Source organism: Cryptomeria japonica, chromosome 11 (genome assembly GCF_030272615.1).
Source record: "Cryptomeria japonica chromosome 11, Sugi_1.0, whole genome shotgun sequence".
NCBI classification, from domain to species: domain Eukaryota; kingdom Viridiplantae; phylum Streptophyta; class Pinopsida; order Cupressales; family Cupressaceae; genus Cryptomeria; species Cryptomeria japonica.
Window position 1 is genome coordinate 205122125 of NC_081415.1, and position 19038 is coordinate 205141162.

General features: G+C 38.9%; 1 protein-coding gene across 2 annotated transcripts in view; it reads left to right on the plus strand.

Annotated features, from left to right (window-relative positions):
- The window catches only part of LOC131067654 (uncharacterized), a 205398-nt gene that overhangs the window by 166556 nt on the left and 19804 nt on the right, over positions 1-19038 (plus strand). For both annotated transcript variants that reach the window (XM_058002752.2, XM_058002751.2), the window contains one exon: positions 15526-15589. In XM_058002752.2, the coding sequence (XP_057858735.2) occupies positions 15526-15589 (64 nt within the window). The remainder of the gene's footprint in view (positions 1-15525; positions 15590-19038) is intronic.

The window sequence follows — 19038 nt, forward strand, 5'->3', positions numbered from 1 at the left end:
CTGTTTGTTTCCTTCATCTCGTCTCGTAATCCGCATCCTATTGTGCAGGATAAATGCCTAGATCTACAATAGAATCCTCAAAGACGCCTGGTGCAATCGGAACATCTCGGGTCTCTAAATCTGACATTCCCTGTAAAGGCGAGAAGATGAAGTACTAGTACCAGAGAGGAGGACTGAGGGAGTCAAAAGTCCAGAGCATATGGGAAAACATAGGTCATACTGATTTGGGCCACATAGACATTCAGGACTTCAGAGACCGGGTATATTCTCCTAACGCCTATGGCAAGCCCAGGCGGATGATGGAAAGTGGTATCGCTCAGGCGACAGGTTTCCCTCCATCCGTGCAGGATTATGAGCTAGTAGTTGAGGTTGCTCGACATTATCAGCCAGAGACCAGGCTAGTGGTTCTAGAAAATATGGTGCTAGCTGATTTCACACCTGAGGCCATTGGGGATGCATTGGACATCCCATTTTTAGATAATCCCATTGCTACAACCATAGATGAAGCACAAGTTGCTTACGACATGAATCTTGCTAAATGCAGGGCATTGATAAACGAAGAGTGGTATAAGGAGAGAAGGCCTCCGAGTATTAGAATCAGTAAAAAGACCCCCAAAAGTGACTTTCATAGCGAGCATGGTGATATGGTCACCTTACTCAGCCGGGTTATGGGACTCCCTCAATCTAACTTTTTTGAAGAGTTGATGTTCTACTTTATGGAGCACGTCTTTGCTAGGAAATTCAAGTTTGACTGGGCTTAGATCATCAGTGATAATATCCATACACAGCTGGTTGAACTTGAAGAAAAGAAGTACTTCACCATGACCTCCTACCTGGTTTATATGTTCACCTGACACTAGCCGCTGACAGGATTAATCAAGAAGGGTGAAATCGGGAACGACCCAAATCAAGTCAGGGTGTATGACTGCTATCCTCAACTAAATTACTATGACATAGCTCAGAGGGAAAAGAACAACGCTGCTTATGCAATTGGTCAATATGAGCATGTCAATGACGCCTTTACAATGCGCCTAGTTAGGTTGATGCAAGGGGGATTGCACATAAGGCTCTCAGAGCAGGCTACCATTTTGGTACAAAAGTATGTCGCCTGGTTTATTCAATTCCCTAGGTTCACCTATATCAGGATAGCCGGCTTTGAGGGAGCTCCGTTCCGACTTCCACGCTATCCGACAGACAAAATAGTTCTTATGGAAGTTGCAAGGCAAGCACATCCAGCGGGCAACTTACTCAGAGATAAGAAACAGTCCGGATTCACCTTCCCTATGATTTTGGGTAACCTCGATGTGCATTTCAAAAATTCAGTGCAAGCCGATGAGTCACTTGCTGAATTAGCATCTTATGGCCTACAGGAACATTTCCCAAGGAAATGTTTTGATCATGACAATTTGGCAAAAAGAGCCTATGGTAGGCGCTACAGAGCAAAGGAATCAATTGAGGACTATTGGAGAAATTGTTTCGATGACTATGAGGTCCGACGGCGTGAATATTCAAGGTTAAGTGTGCAGCTTTATGAATACCGTCGGGTCCTGGATCAAGTGACAGATTCTGGCAATTGCTTGCAGGTCCAAGAGTTTGAGGCAGTAAAGTACCTCTTGTCGGGCATTGATTGGTCTCAGGATCCGATTACTGATTTTGAAGTAGTTATGGCATCTCCAGGAAGGTATACTGATCATTGGTTATCCCAGCAGATTGAGAGACTAACCCATGAAGGAATTCAATTTACATACCATATGATGGGTAGTCTTGATTCCCAGTCTTAGGAAGATGAGGGAACCTCAAGTGCAGCGAAGGAAGAGGTTGAGAAACCTGGAAAGAAGAGGAAGAAAGCTAGAGTTAATAGAGGGACTCGGGCATCAAAAAGAACTAGAAGAGAAAAGATCCCTATTAGAAGGCCTGAGGTTAGTTCGTCATCCAAGGATCTGTTGTGACGTATTCACACATCGCCCCATTGCAAATGGGGACCCCTACTTTTTTTGCTTTCTGGGGTTTTGTTTCTAGGTCTTTTAGGGTTTTGTCTATTAGCCTTTGCATGCTGAGTGTTGCCAGAGGGATCACGAAGATAGCAGGCTTTGTTTTAACTAAAGGTGAGTTAGTGGATGCTCCGGGTTAGGGTCATCTTTGAAAGTCTTCCTTAGGACAAAGTTTTGCTCTTGTTACTAATTGTGTCTTGTTTGAGTTTGAGGAGGTTAATGAATCTTGGTGAGTGAATATCCTCTTTGAAGGTCCGAGTTAGGTCAAATTGGTGAGTGATGAAGTCTAGAATGTCATCCTGATCTTCAAATGTCCTGAAATTTGGCTATGTCTAGAATGTCATCCTGATCCTGAAATTTGACTAAGTCTGGAAAATTGAAGAATCCTCCAAAAACTAGATTTTGCATTATAACTCTTGGAGGTCCGAAACCACTCTCAAACATCCTGACAGTATATATGGAATATAACTTAAAGTATAAGAAAGAAGAAAGATATAAGGAAATGCCACTTATACTTAAATGTTACATCATTATACTTAAATGTTATATTCCATATATGAATCCTGACGGAGAGACCAAAATGTCAAATTTCACTCCTGACCCTTCCAAAGGGTCCAAAGCGAATTCCAATATTGCTCCTGACCCTTCCAAAGGGTCAAGAGCGAATTCCTCTATAGGACATTCTACTTTGATCCAAACTTAGAACTAATTCATTCCTAGGCATTATTGAAGGCAAAACACTTATTTTGAGTGGAGAAACATGACAATGAAGTCAGGATTTGAGCATAAGGAGGAATTTCGCTCCTGACCCTTCCAAAGGGTCTAGAGCGAAATTCATATGAGACCCTTTTTTCTTCACAAAACCTTGAAGTGAATGCTAACTTGGACTGGAGGATGATCAGGAGAGGCCTAATAAGTTATATCCAAGCCAAAGAAGGGAGGAAAAAGGTGAAAATGAGCCTAAAATGAGAATTTCGCCCCTGACCCTTCCAAAGGGTCCAAAGCGATATTCACTTTTCCTTTATTTTGCTTTTTGATATGGCCAAGTTTTGGATTTTTGAGGCATGTTTGAGGAGGCTTTGATGCATATTTGCCTTTGAGAAGAGGTTTGAGGTGATGAAGTGGTAGAAATCAACCCAAAAGGAGAATTTCGCTTCTGACCCTTCCAAAGGGTCTAGAGCGAAATTCCCTATAGGTCCTGTCCTTGGCCTAGGTCCAGAGCGAAATCCTCAGTTTGACCCCCTATCTTGCCTAAAATGATGAAAACGACCTTGTCTTGAGCTAGTTTGATGATGGATTCACTTAAGTGTGGAGAAAGGAGCTTGAATTTGATCAAGTTTGAAGGAGAATTGGATGAAGGAAGTAGAAAACCAACTAAGAATATGGAGTTCGCTCCTGACCCTTCCAAAGGGTCCAGAGCGAAAATCCCCATAAACCTCATTTTCTTCCTTGTTTTGGCCAAGTTCTTAGTTTCTAAGGCATGTTGGAAGGTGGATTGACATGTTTTTGCCTTAGGGAGTGACTCAAAGTGAAAATGTGAAGGATTTTAGCCTAAAATAGAAATTTCGCTCCTGACCCTTCCAAAGGGTCCAGAGCAAAATTCTTGGAAACTCCTATTTTCTTCTTGGATGAGGTCAAGACAGTGGTTCCTATGGCGCAGGTGCAAGTAGAGTGGTGTATTTTTTCCTTGCAAGGAAGATTGGAGTTGAAAAGATGAAGAGTCAAGCCTAGAATGAAGATTTCGCTCCTGACCCTTCCAAAGGGTCCAGAGCGAAAATCCCCATAACCACTCTTTTCTCTCAATTTTGTGCCAAGTCAAGTTTGGGTTAGGATGAATTAAGATTGGAGATGTCTTTAGGCATGACTTTGACTTGCTAGTAATCAACAAATTTGAAGGAATTGAGCAAGAACTAGGATTTCGCTCCTAACCCTTCCAAAGGGTCTAGAGAGAAATTCCTAAGATCACCTATTCTCCTTTCAAAACAAGTCAAACTTTTGGTTTTTATGGCTTAGAGAAGATTGGAGCAACGTTTCCTTGGCCTTTGAAGTGAGTTGAAGTGGAAGAATGAAGGAATGAGCTCAAGAACAAGGATTTTGCTCCTGGCCCTTCCAAAGGGTCTAGAGCAAAAATCCTAAAATCTATTCTATCTTCCAAAATTTGTGTCAAAACAAGTCTTGACCAAGGTGAGAGAAGTTGGGAGATGCCCCTAGGCATGCCTTGGAATGGATTGTGGCCACCAATGGTCAAGATTTTGAGCTAGGACAAGGATTTCGCTCCTGACCCTTCCAAAGGGTTCAGGGCGAAATCCTAAATAGGTCCTATCCCTGGCCATGATTTTTAGCGAAATTCTCCTTTCTAGCCATTTTGAGGGTCAAGCAAGTGTTGCATGCATGGGAGAGGGATCGAAAGATGAGAGTCCAAGTATAGAGAGTGAAAAGGATAGACCTTGGTGAAAGAAAACAAGCAAGTCAAGAATTTCGCTCCTGACCCTTCCGAAGGGTCCAGAGCGAAATTCTCAATTTCACCTAATTTGCTCATGATGAAGGTCAAGTTGTGGATTCCTAGGCTTTGGTGAAGAGAAGGATAGCGTGTGATTGTCTTAGGGGGCATTTTGGAGTAGAAAAATGATAGAATTTGAGCCTAATCAAGAATTTCGCTCTTGACCCTTCCAAAGGGTCCAGAGTGAAATCCTTAAAAAACTCCATTTTGCTCCAATTTTGCATCAAACTTGGTGTTGGTTGAGATTGAGGGCATCCTTAGACATGCATTAAAGGGTCAGGAGCGAAATTCTTGAAAAACTCCATTTTGCTCCAATTTTGCATCAAACTTGGTGTTGGTTGAGATTGAGGGCATCCTTAGATATGCATTTGAGCAAGTTGTGGTCACAAAATGTGAAGATTTTGTCCTAAAATGCAAATTTCACTCCTGACCCTTCCAAAGGGTCCAGAGCGAAATTCCTATAGGGCCTATCCCTAGGGAGGATCTTGAGCGAATTTCATTCTAATGCCTTTTTGATAATTTAAGGGAAGAAATGCTATGATTGGGATAAATCTATCATGTGTCCTTAATCATCTTTTGGTTTGTTTTGCAGATGGAGGAGGATCAAACCAAGACAAGGACGACCTGTTCTAGTCCATCATCATCAAGGACATTCCAAAGGCATAAAGGTGGACTATATGTGTTCTAGGAGTTGCCATCTACCTCCAAAACCTTCACTTCGCCACACTAAGGAACCACAAGACGACAAAGAAAGGCTTCGTCAGGACTTCAAGGCAAGGTATGCTACCGGAGAAGGAAGACTTGACGATAAGAAAGCCTCATCAAGCACTTGGGAGTAAAAGAGGTACATCATTCATCAAATTGAGACAGAAAAGAGATCAACCAAGACACAGACGTCAGACAAAGTGGCATCCCAGTTACTGCTCCTCTAGTCGGATTGGTCCACCTCAGCATGTCCAGATTCAATGTACCTGACTCATCGGAGGCGACACAAACTTCGGTGTACCTACCCCTGCTTCCTATTGGTCCTCGCTCCGGGAATGTAATTTTCTAATTGGCTAAGTTTGTTGTAACAAACCCTAATTAGGGTTTCTATCTTGTAATCCTAGCCATTGATTGATGATTCTAAGTTAATCAGAGCCGTTTGTTTGTAAAGGGTTCTCTATATACAGCCCTGGCTCCTCATTTGTAAGGGTTAGTAGTTAATAGTCAGAGATTAGTTAATAGTTAATAGTTAGCTAATAGTGAATAGTCAGAGAGTAGGAAATAGTTAGAGTAGAGTAGAAAGAGAAGGCAAAGATTGTTGCCAAGATATTGTTGCAAAAGACATGTAAACTTCATTGAAGAAATGGTGAATTCTATGGGTCGATTCAACAATTTGCATGGTCTCTATATTTCTCAAATTTGATTTCATGTTATTAGGTGAATGGAAGAAATTTGTATGACCAATGGTGAAATTCGTATATCCATACTACTAGTGGTTTGTTGATTGCAGACTTGCCTTGCGTAGTCAATTGGAATCATTCAGCTTAAGCTTAACTTCAATTATCGCTTCTTCATTGATATGCATCAACCTGACGGTGTCCATGCTTGTAGTGGTGATCTAAACATCATAAAGCTTTCCTCAAAAGATCGCACTAATCTTGTGGAGATGATCCTAGGATGTCAAAGCAAGGATTAGTTAGAATTTCATCAAAGGTCATTCATTGCTCTTACGTTCTAAGTGTTAGAAATAGATCCCGTTCCAACCCTTATACTTTTTTCCTTTTTTCAAAATCAAGGGCCGGTGAAATTCCACGTTCTAGTAATATCCAAAGCAAATCAAACGTTCAGGTCGTTGAAAGCAAGTCCCCTTGTGATTCTAGCAAAATCACATCGTACTGCAAAGAGCTTATCCACACGTAGAGAACCTACATATTAGAACCTTGGAGTTACTTCGACTGATCCTTCGACGAGATCTTCAGCAGTCAGGAAACTTTGTTCAAGAGAGGATAAGGTACCTTTAGGTATTTTATCCTGTGTTTGGTCGTGTACAAAAGACACATCAACAGGGCCCCAATTCGGAGGATGACGTAGTTGAGCTTGACTATATACCTGCTCCGCCCTCCCAGAGCGATGTTGATGCATTCGAGGCTAATAATCCTCCGGCACAAGATGAGCTAGATGCAGAGGTCAGGATCATTGGTTCTAGTGAACCTGGAAATCAAGTTGAGGAAGGAGAAATTCCGCCTAATCAAGAGGCTGAGATGCATGAACTCACCCAGGGGAGTCGACATGAATTACAACTGAATAGTGCTGGCAAAGATGACACCACCGTTGAAGGAGAACGCAAGGCGGATGAGACCCACGAGCCCGACAGAACTGAAGAGCAACCATCACAAGGGGATACCCGATAGTTGTTCAGTGAGGTATGAGAGAACTCAGCTATAAGTAAAGGGCTGGATACTGCATCTGTTCCTTCTATGACAGATCAATTACAGATCGACAGTGGGCCAGTTGAAACCTCTAGGGAGCAAAGTGGGAATTTGGCCATAAAATCCGGGCATGCCATCCCTCAAGATTGGCTATTTGCTCGTGCATAGCGGAAAACAGCCGTCAAGCTGCCTATCAACCTGAAGGATATCTTCTCTCGCATAGGGGAAACAAAGTCCAAAGGAAAGAAAAAGCCCAAGACCTACTCCCTGATCACCAAGGATGAGCAGAGGAACCGCACCATCCATATCACTACCCCGCCTGTCGATAAGCCAGCAGATCAAATTGCATTGGCCGATTATAGCATTGCAACCATCCCGATAGGGCGAGCCACCAAAGAGAAAGGAAGGGAAGAGTTCAAGGATTCCGTGCCGTGCAGAATATGCTCAGGCAACTCGACGAAATCTCTATTGAGAGAAACATGTACCAAGTTCGTGCTGAGCAGGTTGAGGGATATATTGATCACCTGCTAAAACCATTGCAACATGCCCCTGAATCCCATGTTCCCCCATTGGCATTGGCACAAAGGACTACAACAGAATTTGAAGGAGTACGTGATACCGCCAAAGCTGTCAAGGAATGGATACAAGACATTAAGGAAAAAGGAGAGCGGATCATTGAAGATGCTAAGGAAATGGCCCACCACCGAGAGACCATTCTGGTCAAATTGTTCGAGGTAAAGAGGGAATGTCTCAGGGTTCATGAGGTGGTTGGTACAATTCTCCCCCTCACGAGGGCTCTTTTCTGGACCCACGCGCAAATTCCCACTTTGTCCGCTATCCTGGATCCCTATGACATCAGCATCTTTAAAGAATGGTACTGGACCGCCACCATGAAGAATGAAACAAAAGATACCATTAATAAAGAGCAGGAGGAAGCGAGGAAATCTTGAAAAACATGAGGGATCCTGGTGGAAGGATCCTTCGATCAATGGTTCTGGGTTGGAAAAATAGTTTGTTTGATGACCAAGTGCAACCAGATTGGGAGGATAGATTGAGAATTGACAAGGTCGCATACTCCACGGAGGACCTAGAGTTTGCTAGTGGATTGCATTTAGACATTTTATGTTTTGAGGCTCATCGGTCCGACTGGAAGGATGGGTTAAAGCATGCAGATCGCCACTTGGAGGGTATGCATTATAAAATATGCCATCCTTCTATGCCTCAAGGCATGGTGCTGTTCCAGCTATGCATCAGATTTCAAGATTATGTTCGAGCAGAACGTGCGGTAGGTTGGGACCTCTGGAAAAAGAGTATTTGCACGGCGAGGATGAATTTCTGGAAAAAGGGTCTACAGCAAAAAAGGAGAAAGTGCTTTCATAAAGTGCAAAATTCTTTTAAAATATTAAAAAACACTTTTTGGCCATAAAGTTCATTTCTAACTACCCAAACAGTTGTAAATCTTGAGCTCCGTGCATGTGCACCTTTTGAGCAGCTTTTTGGTAGTTATTAATTACCTTTTTTAGGTAGTTATTGTTTCTTCTTTTGGTGGTTGTTGATATTTTGCCTCCCATTTATGGGCATGGGTACTATGTTGTATTGATGAATCTGGGCCACTTGTTTTGTTTTAATCTTGGCCATTCATCTAGGTTTTGAAACTCTAAAGGGGTTGGTTTTCCCTTATTTTTGTAAGAAGTCTAAGATTGTTGCCGAAACTTTGGCGAAATTCATGCAAAATTAATGGAAATTAAAGCTGTCTTATTTCTTTGTGAGTGCATGGTCTCCTTCTTCACCATTTAATATTCTTGTTATGTATTTTGCTTTCAGATAGTATTTTTGGGGATAATATTTGATAGAAACCTTGGTGTTCATACCATTAAGGATTGGCTGATTGCCATTCCCCCTGCATGGTTAGTTTGAACCCATTTATGTGCTTAGTTTGGTTGTTAAACATCAAATGAATGGATGTCAAATTCTATATTTATATTTAGTAGCATGAAAATCCAACTCCCTTCGAAGATTGCACTAGATTTTACAACATTGTGCTTTATTAGCTGATAATGTGAAATCTGTTTTTTTTTAGGTTTCTGTCTATCTTCCTGAATATGCTAATCTTAGATAGATTAATTAGATATTTTCTCTCTTTTCCCTTCCTTTTTTCCTTTTTTTTTATTAAAGAAACCATACAGTCAAGCTGAAATAGTATCAATCAGAAGCAAAATCAGATGATATAGGACTGTTGAACTTTAGGGAACTCGTTTGAAACCAATTCCGTCTAACCTTAAGTCCCCTTTGTGTTTCCAACAAAACACATCAAACCGCTAAGCTATCCCGCAGTCAAGACCTGACAACCAAAACATTGAGGTAATCCCCATTGATCAAATTAACACAGCATTAGGGATCTCCTTATGTCAAGAGAGGATAGGATTCTTAGCATTTCTATTCTGTGTTGGCCGGATGAAGTTGTAGCAATGCGATTTTAGACACGTCAACAGACACCTTGCCCAATATACGTTGTAGAATTATTGCAGGTTATGTATTTTCAGTCTGCTATGGTAATTTGGACAGATTCAATTTGATGTTGTTTCCCTCTTTAAATGCACAGGTCTTCTGTTTATATCAATCTGATGTAATAGCCCCACAGTTATGTAACTGAATTGTGTAGGGAATATTGTCAAACAATTCACTGATTACCTGCTGTTCTAGTTTCAGACTGTATAACCCGCGTGTTATGCGGTTTTCTGGCCAGACAATCTTGCGTGTTATGCAGTTTTGACTTAGCATATGACTGATTCTGGACTTTAGACTTGCTGGATAGCATTATCTTCAAATAGTAATCGACTTATGAATAGCAAAACACTACTAAACATCAAGATGACCTTCTAGGATAAATATGCAATTTTTTTTTTGTGTTATCTGATGCAAATACGTGAACAAAATGCAAGAAATGTTCACCTACAGCTGACTGACATTTAGACAAACAATTGGCATGCAACTATATAACAACATGTGCAATTAATGCAACCTTATCTCTCCCTTTTATTAGAAAGTAATGGACTGATTACAAATGACAAGTATTGGCCAAGACTCTTGGCTTCAACAATAGTTTCAGAATGTCTGAGTACAAATGGCAGCCATGAATGCATACATACAAACTGAAAACTTAAAGAAACTTAATGCCAAAGAACCTGGAATATAGCACCTAGGTTGGTGAATGAAGAAGTAAGCAATATCCTTCCTCTTTGTGCCCTCCTCTATAGCCAAAATGAATATTTCTCCAAATCACCCCTGCTGCAGATCTGCAAGTTGATAACTAATAATTACTAGCACCAAAGCCCCCTTTCAATCATCAAACATCATCGTAGTCCTTCCTCAAGTTTCGATGCCCAAGCAAAGAGATATGAGCAAAATTGTGGAAAATGGTGGACTGGTATGAACTTGCTTCGGACTGAAATATAACCTGCAACCACCCTCAAATCTTCTCCAAAAGACTCCTAGGGAGATCGCCTTGCCTCCTCAAATGAATCAATGCACATAATATCAAAATAGTAATGAGCTGAATATTCTCCCAAGTCGTCTACCCTGAAGTTACCATGAAAACTCAATAAGCACAAATATGAAGGACTGGGATATCCTTCACTCTCAGCTGCAACCCTTCGGAGGATCTCTCACCACCTCAGTTATGCAATCAAAGGGAGGTATCGTTCCCAATGATCAAATCTGCAGAAACCCTTGGCTCCACAATTCTTAACATAAGAGAAGATGTCAAAATAACTGATGATCAACCCATGAGGCTTCTCCCCTATTTATTCTTTTCCATATAGGAATTGACCTCCTTCTAGAAGATTCTAATTTAATAATATTTAATTGCTCCTCTCTTAAATAATTAATAATTTGCACTTTAGAAAATATTTAAATATTGTTATAATATAAAGTGCACACGTGACATCATATGTGAGAACTCATTCTCTCACCATAAAATCATGTAAAATAAATTGTGAAGCCATGAGTAGCTGCCAAGTCGACCCCCTTATCAACTCCTTGGCCTACAAGGGTCAAATTATAGGCCAACCTCGTGAATGTCCACGTACTAAGGAGAAGGGGACATTATTGCAGTCCTTCCTCAAGGAGATCGCTTCAATCACATGTAGATTTCGATGCCCAAGCAAAGAGATATGAGCAAAATCGTGGAAAATGGCGGACTGGTATGAACTTGCTTCGGACTGAAATTTAACCTGCAACCACCAACAAATCTTCTCCAAACGACTCCTAGGGAGATCGCCTTGCCTCCTCAAATGAATCGATGCACATAGGTATCAAAATTCAAAATAGTAATGAGCTGAATATTCTCCCAAGTCGTCTACCCTGAAGTTACCATGAAAACTCAATAAGCACAAATACGAAGGACTGAGATATCCTTCACTCTCAGCTGCAACCCTTCAGAGGATCTCTCACCACCTCAGTTATGCAATCAAAGGGAGGTATCGGTCCCAATGATCAAATCTGCAGAAACCCTTGGCTCCACAATTCTTAACACAAGAGAAGATGTCAAAATAACCGATGATCAACTCATGAGGCTTCTCCCCTATTTATTCTTTTCCATACAAGAATCGGCCTCCTTCTACAAGATTTCAATTTAATAATATTTAATTGCTCCTCTCTTAAATAATTAATAATTTGCACTTTAGGAAATATTAAAATATTAGTTTAATATAAAGTGCACACGTGACATCATACTTGAGAACTCATTATCTCACCATAAAATCATGTAAAATAAATGGTGAAGCCATAAGTAGCTGCCAAGTCGACCCCCTTATCAACTCCTTGGCCTACGAGGGTCAAATTATAGGCCAACCTCGTGAATGTCCACATACTAAGGAGAAGGGGACATTACATCTGATCTATTGCCAATACTCAGATATATATATATGTGTGTGTGTGTGTGTTCTGATCTATTGCCAATACTCAGATATATATATGTGTGTGTGTGTGAATCGTTTCTATTCCATTAGGTCTGATTCTCTGGTTATTGATTTAATGTTTCCTCTTCTTTTCCTTCAATGCTTGCTTCATTATTGTTTGCAGATTTGTATTTGTGTTCTTATTTCTTTGATAAATGTTCATATCATTCTTCTAGAACTTCTTATAATTCTGATTTAGGTCTGCTCCTAAATCTGCTTCTAATGCTTCAGATATTTTGTTCTATTCCATGGATCCTTCCTTCTCAAATGAAAACTTCTCCACTTTATATCCTCCAATGTGAGGGAGAGTCACACCTCTTCTTAATGGTCACAACCTTTCACAATTACCACCCTTCGAAAGTGTCACGGCGTTTCATCATTGCTGCCCCTTTGAAAGAGTCACTTCCTTATCTTCTTCCCATTAATGCTTCCTTAATTCCTTTGCTCCCTTCTTTCTTCCTTTTTTCCTTTTTTTCCCCAAATGAAGCTCTCTTCTCTCCCTTTTGTATCTCATGTTTGAGGGAGTCACAGCTTTTCATTTCATGCCTTTTGACCATTCATTAAACTTAACTATATTTTAATTATATTAATTTTTTATTTTATTCTGTTATATTTTAATTTATTATTATTAATTATTAATAAATCCTATTTCAACAAGGTGACATTACAGCAATAGAAGAATATTGGAGGGCAAAAATTTAATAGAAAGTTCTGCCTCCGAATAAACTTCTTATTCAGATGTTCCCTAGAATTCATTTACAAATCCAAGATACGTGATGGATTATTATCTAAAGAACTACTTTGATCTTTGTGTTGAATTGGAATGTAATCAAATATTCAGTATAGGCTTGAGATTTTTTAAATGGTTTCAACAAACTTCCCTAGGTAAGGCCAGAAGATTGACTGTCTGCATGAAGATGACCGAGACCTTATTGAGCTCGAAAGGCATGACCAGCTACTTGAAGAGCCTGGATGTGGTTTTTAAGTTATTTCCCAAACATAACTGGATATGATGTTAACTTGATGTTGGCCTTAAGATAAATCAATTTTTGTTTACGTCTTTATTCCGTTGAGTTGATCAATAAGGTCATCAATCTGGAAAAGACGTTATCTACTTGTAACTGGGATTCTTTTGAGATTTGTAGTCAGTCTATTATTGGCACTAATCCAATTTTTTTTTTTTTTTTCTCAACAAAGTTGGTGATCTTTAATGTGGTGTAAATATATCTTCTGTCATGCAAGAGCCTGATCTTCTATGTGGAATCTAGCAACCATAACCTTCTGAGCATTTATACATTATAGGACCTGGAAGTAGGCTTCTATATGGTGTAAAGATATCTTCTGGCATGCAAGCGCCTGATCGTCTATGTGGACTCTAGCAACCATGATCTTCTGAGGATTCATAAATTTGTTGGACCTTGCAATAGGCTTCTAAGAGTTAAAAGGTATTATAGGATATGAAAAAAAATACTAGAATATTAGGAAAATTAATATTTGTTATACTTCTGCCAAAATAGGTGTACTGTTTCAATAACCAAGAACATGTTGTCATTTGTCTTTTAGTATGGTTGTTATGTCATTGACTGATTATAAGTACAGACGGTATTGCAAATTTGTAATGTTGAAAGTGGCCTGTGAATAAATCTCATATGGTATTACAACCATTCCATTGTTTTTATGTGTTGCACATTCATCAAGACCAGGGAATAAGTGTGATAGTTTAGATCCAGTGGCCGTTCCTCTTTGTTTTGGACCAAGTGATTGATAAAGCACATTGAATTGTATGAACATGTCCTGTTCAAATTTCTTGGTTTAATTGAAGCCCGTATTTTAGATTTACAGGATGGAAAGTGAGAAAACATTAATCCAACATTTGGGAAGATAAAACCAGTGTTAATGGATTGAAGCTTACAGAAGAAAGCTTTAGCAACCGTTGCATTGTATCCACACAATTTTTTTTGTATAGTGTCATGTTGAAGCTAAAACCTTATCCTCTCTCCAATAGCAGTCGTACTTCAATATCTGTCACAGTCATATCTGTTTTTGTCATGTCTAGTCAGTGTCTTTGGATGGTTAACAAAATAATGTAATGTCCCCTTTTTCGAAATGAGTCAAATTGGCAGGACCCGCACCCTATTCGTATTCCCTGTTGGCTGAAAGGAGGATTTGCAAGGGAATATATAATAATAATCTATAACTTCGGGTAAAAGGCAAACAAAAAGCATAAAGTGAAAATATTGAATATTCAAATAACATAAATATTAATTACCTAAAAGGTAATTAATAATTTAAAAGAAAATGGGATGAATATTCAAAATAAAACAAAAAGTAAATTTTAAATACTGTTTAGGGTTTCTGGAAAAATCACAGAAGGAAAATATTGAAGGAAAAGCATTCATTCTATCATAGTCAAATTTCTAGAAACCCTTGCAGAGCTTTAGTTTAGAAAAATCTCCTTGAGGACAAAAACCCTCTTGGATCTCCAGGAATCAGAAAACGACAATCTTCTGGTTTCTTACAGGTTGGCTTCACTTAGAGGTTAGATTTGGACATCACAAGAATTCAGATCTACTGCAGGTTGTATGCAGATCAAAAATACAAAAAAAAAATATTTCATTGATTGTAGGTTTCAGTATTCAAGAATAAATCAAAAAATTGTATTACTATTTTGGTTGCCATACATCTCCAGCTGTAAAAAGAAGCAAAAAGTTGTACTTTGGAGGGTCGATGTGGGGATCAAAAGGGGTTAGTGGTAGGAATAGACATTGAAGCATCAAAGAAAATTGTTTGTGATGTGATGGCAACACACTACCATGCAAAGAAGACTCAAGCCTGTTGAATGTTCTTTGGTGCCTAGAAAATAAGTGGAACCCCTGGAATCTTAATTGCCAACTACTAGAAAAAGGAAATAAAATCAAACTAAATAATCCCCTCTTAGATTGGCACAACTGTATTGAAGATAGAAATAAATAACAGACCATTAGCTAATTGGGAGGAAAGAGACAAAATAGAGGGAGCCGTCAGTCCAAGTCAGCATGCAAACAAAGGAAATTTATAAAGAAATCTGCTGCTGTGCTTCATTGTGACGTGGGAGCGAAGTGATTAAGTTTTTCAACACAGCCCATTCATTGTGCTGATTTTTGGAGTGATTTGGAAAAGAGAAGAAATCTGATTTTTTTGGGACCCTCCACCACCAATGGTCATCGCTGGTCAAAGGGAAGAATTAAGAAATTTCCATTGAGTTTTTTGCTAAGTTGCTGAATCGTGGGATTTTTCAGGCAATTCCGAGTACGAAACGTACTGGAATCTGATTCTGAAACGAATATCCTGTGGGTACGTCCAGGTTTCACGTTTTTAGATGCCAAAATGTTTCTGATATGTTTAGTGATTCTAGTTTGATCTTTCTGATATTCTTAAGACCTACAGTGCTGATTAGTTAACTCAGGACTTATCTATCATGAGATTCTAGTTTGATCTTTTTGATATTGAAACTGAATTTAAATTAGTATGTTATGTTTCAAAATTTGAAATTTGTAATGGTTTTGTTTAGCACATGTATTGGTATATGACATTCTAAACTTATCTTTGCAGAGGTATATGAATTTTAAAGAATTACTACTAAACAATGTGGATCAGCTAAATTTATGGCAATGTGATTGCAGGGTCTCTGTTTTCGCATATGCTGTTTTCTCAACTCCAATGGCTGGAATTTGTCTTCTTTTCCAGGTTTGTAAAACGTAATGATGATTCCATGAATGTATTTCCTTGATGATTATGAAAGAAGGCTTACCATATTTCTTGTTTCTTTTTTTTCTCTTGAGGATGCTTTAGCTTTATGGTTTTTCCATATTGTACGAATAAATCATATGTATCACCAGCCCCTCTACTTTTGGATAATTCACTAAGCAATGCAATTTATGATTTGATGCATGAACACTGTATATGATAGATGCGTGTATGTACATAACTTTTATTCGAAATGTATGACAACCATCAACCAGAATTGACATGATGGGTATGCGCTTTTCAAGCCAGAAGCTTAAGAGATTAGTTACAATTTCATTCAAAGTTGGAAAGAAATATCTGTTGCTGGTACCTTGTTAATAGCTGGCTGACAGCTCACATATTTTCTGTCCTCATGGATTTCAATCTTTGAAGGTGAAATAGATCTTTAGATGGTACAGGCATAAATATCATTTTTTAGTTTTCTATTTTTGTTTGCAATGTAAGAAATTTTAGCATAAAGGAGAAGAGCTTGAGTTTCAGTTTCATTGCCATAAATTTGTTACAAACTAGAAATCATGTAATTTTGTTTATGAAATATAAGATATTCAAAGATATATGCTTGAGTTGCTCTATGCTGTCAACATTGCTTGCATAACTCTTGTTCTGTGACTGACCTTTCTATTTTCATTCAAAATACATCAGTTGAGGCACAAAGAATTGAAAGTTTAACTAATCTAAAAAATTTTGCTGAAGGAGAAAGGATTAAATAAAATCATGAAATTAGGACAATATAATTTAAATACACTCATGCTATCCTAGGTATCGTAGTTATCTGAGTTCAGAGATTTCAGAAGTTATTGGTACTAGTTAAGAAATACACTGGTTGGGCAATAAGCGATCTGGTCAAGGTCATATGGCAGGGCAAGGATAGTAAATTCACAAAACAGTAAAACCAAAAAGTTCAAATGTCACTCTAATGGCATGGTAGAAGAGGCTGGCTGGTTAGACATCATTTGACCTATAGACTATCGGCAATAGGTTATCCAATATATAGGAAGATAAATTCGATTTTATGTTTTAAGTCTTGTTTAAAATGTTTAAAATTTAAAACAATATAAGTCTGTTTTAATGTTTACATAAATTTTCTATGCTAGGAATTGACTTGTTGGCATATTGAGGCCATGAAGCATATACCAAGGTAAAGCAATTGTCAGGTTGTTGTTTGACCCAGTTAGTAGCAAAATACTTGTCAGAAGGTAGATGCACGCATCCTTGCAAATGGATCTAATTTGAAGACTAAGTTGCTGGTTTGGGTTTGGGCATGGGTTCAAGTTCAAGAACTCGGTTCGCCGGTTCAGCAAAATTTTGGAAAGGGGTTTGGGTTCATTAGTGTTAATGTTAATAGCTATGGTCGGACTCCTTCAGGGCCGACATAGCAAATGTAAATGTGTAATTGGCCTATCGGCCTTACACATTTAACTTGTTCGACTTTTATACATTGCTGACTTTCATATTTATATTGAATCCGTTAGTTAACTAAACATAACTAATATATGTTATGCCACCTTTGGAAGATGTATTAATTATAATATAACCGATTTCTAATAAAGTGACGTGTTGGTTATAAGAAGCCGACTATTGGAATAGTCGTGTTGATTGAATGCATACTTGTGTGGGTATATATATAGTTCGTCACCCTCCCTTCAGAAGTGTCGAATCATCTTGCTTCTGCAGTTCGTGTCTTCCTTCAGCAGATCGAATTATCATTCTTCAGCAGTGTGATCTTATCTCCAAGGCAAACTAATTGATACTGAAATCTAATCCACCAAGATAGATCATCATACAGCAGTCAACGTTCCTACTGTGGTTCGGATTGCATACAGCAGTCTAGGGTGAAATTATATCACCATATAGCTTCAAAGTGTGAAGCAAGTTCTTGTAAAGATACTTGATATATTTGAGATAATAGAGATATTTTTTGTTGCTGGGTTTTTCACCTTCAAGAGGAAGGTTTTTCCAGGGTATATTCTGTGCAATTGTGTTTGAATTACTATCTCTCTAATCTGATCACAAAACTTAACATGGTATCAGAGCCACGGTGAAGTAGATCGTGATCTGATTTCCTTATAATTGCGAAGTTCTCTTTCATCTCTCACCTTCAAGAAGAAACATCAAAACCTCGAAAATGGTGAACGGGCTTAAAGTTGAGGATAGGCTTGAAGGCACATCAAACTTCACTTCATGGAAGTTTAGAGTGCATATTGCACTTGAGGAAAATTATCTTCTTCAATTTGTGGAGGTTAAAGATTTATCTGTGCTAGAAGATCAAGAGGAGAAACTTCATTTCAAGAAGAATGCTGTCAAAGCTAAGAAGATCCTGATCGACTCCGTGAAGGATCACCTAGTGCCCATCATTTTCAAGACGTCAAATGCAAGAGACATGTTTAGAACCTTGGAAGGAATGTATGAGATCAACACAAGTAGGGCACTTGCATTGAGGCAACAACTTCATCAAGTCAAGATGGCGAAGGGAGAATCAATCATATCCTTCATGGAAGATTTCAGAATTGAGACATCAGCTAAGCGCCATTAAAGATGAAGTTGTGGACAAGGATCTTGTCATGCTAGCATTGAATGGCCTTCCTCATTCTTGGGAGCCATTTATTCAAGGTATAAGTGGGAGATCCAAATTCCCTAAGTTTGATCGTCTTCATGCTGACTGCATCCAAGAAGAATCAAGGTTGGCTGCTAGGGGAATTGTCAAAAGTTCTCAAAATGAAGACACTCATGTTCTTGCCACTCAATCTACTAAGAAGAAAGGAAGAAATTGGAAGAAAGGCAACTTGAAGAGGAATAGAGATCAAAAGTTAGACTTCGCACCTGATTCAAAGAAGAAGAAGAAAGATCTCTCCCACATCCAATGCTTTAGATGTGACAAGTTTGGTCACTTCACAAAAGATTGTTTGACGAGGCCTAAGCAACAAGAGGCAAACATTAATGAAGTCTCTACTCAAAAGGAAGTTGAAGACAACTCTAATGGATTCCTCTTCATATCTTCCTTATCAAGTAATGTTCCCACGGATAGTGACACTTGGCTAATTGATAGTGGAGCTTCTCGACACATCACAGGCTATCGAGAACATCTTTCAGATTTGGTGGAAAAGGAGTCTAATCTTCAAGTAATCATTGGAGATGATGCACGTTATTCGGTGAAAGGGTTTGGTGCTACATCACTCAATCTAGAATCAGGAATTTCTCTTCAACTAAGTGATGCTCTATTCATACCAGGAATCAAGAGGAATCTAATATCTATTTCAGCCTTAGAGGATAAAGGTTATCAAGTAGCATTTTTAGAAGGGAGAGTTCTTGCATGGCCAAATAATTCCAGCATCAAGACTTCTCGTGTGATTGTGAATCGATATGAGAGTTTGTACAAGCTTTCCACTCGT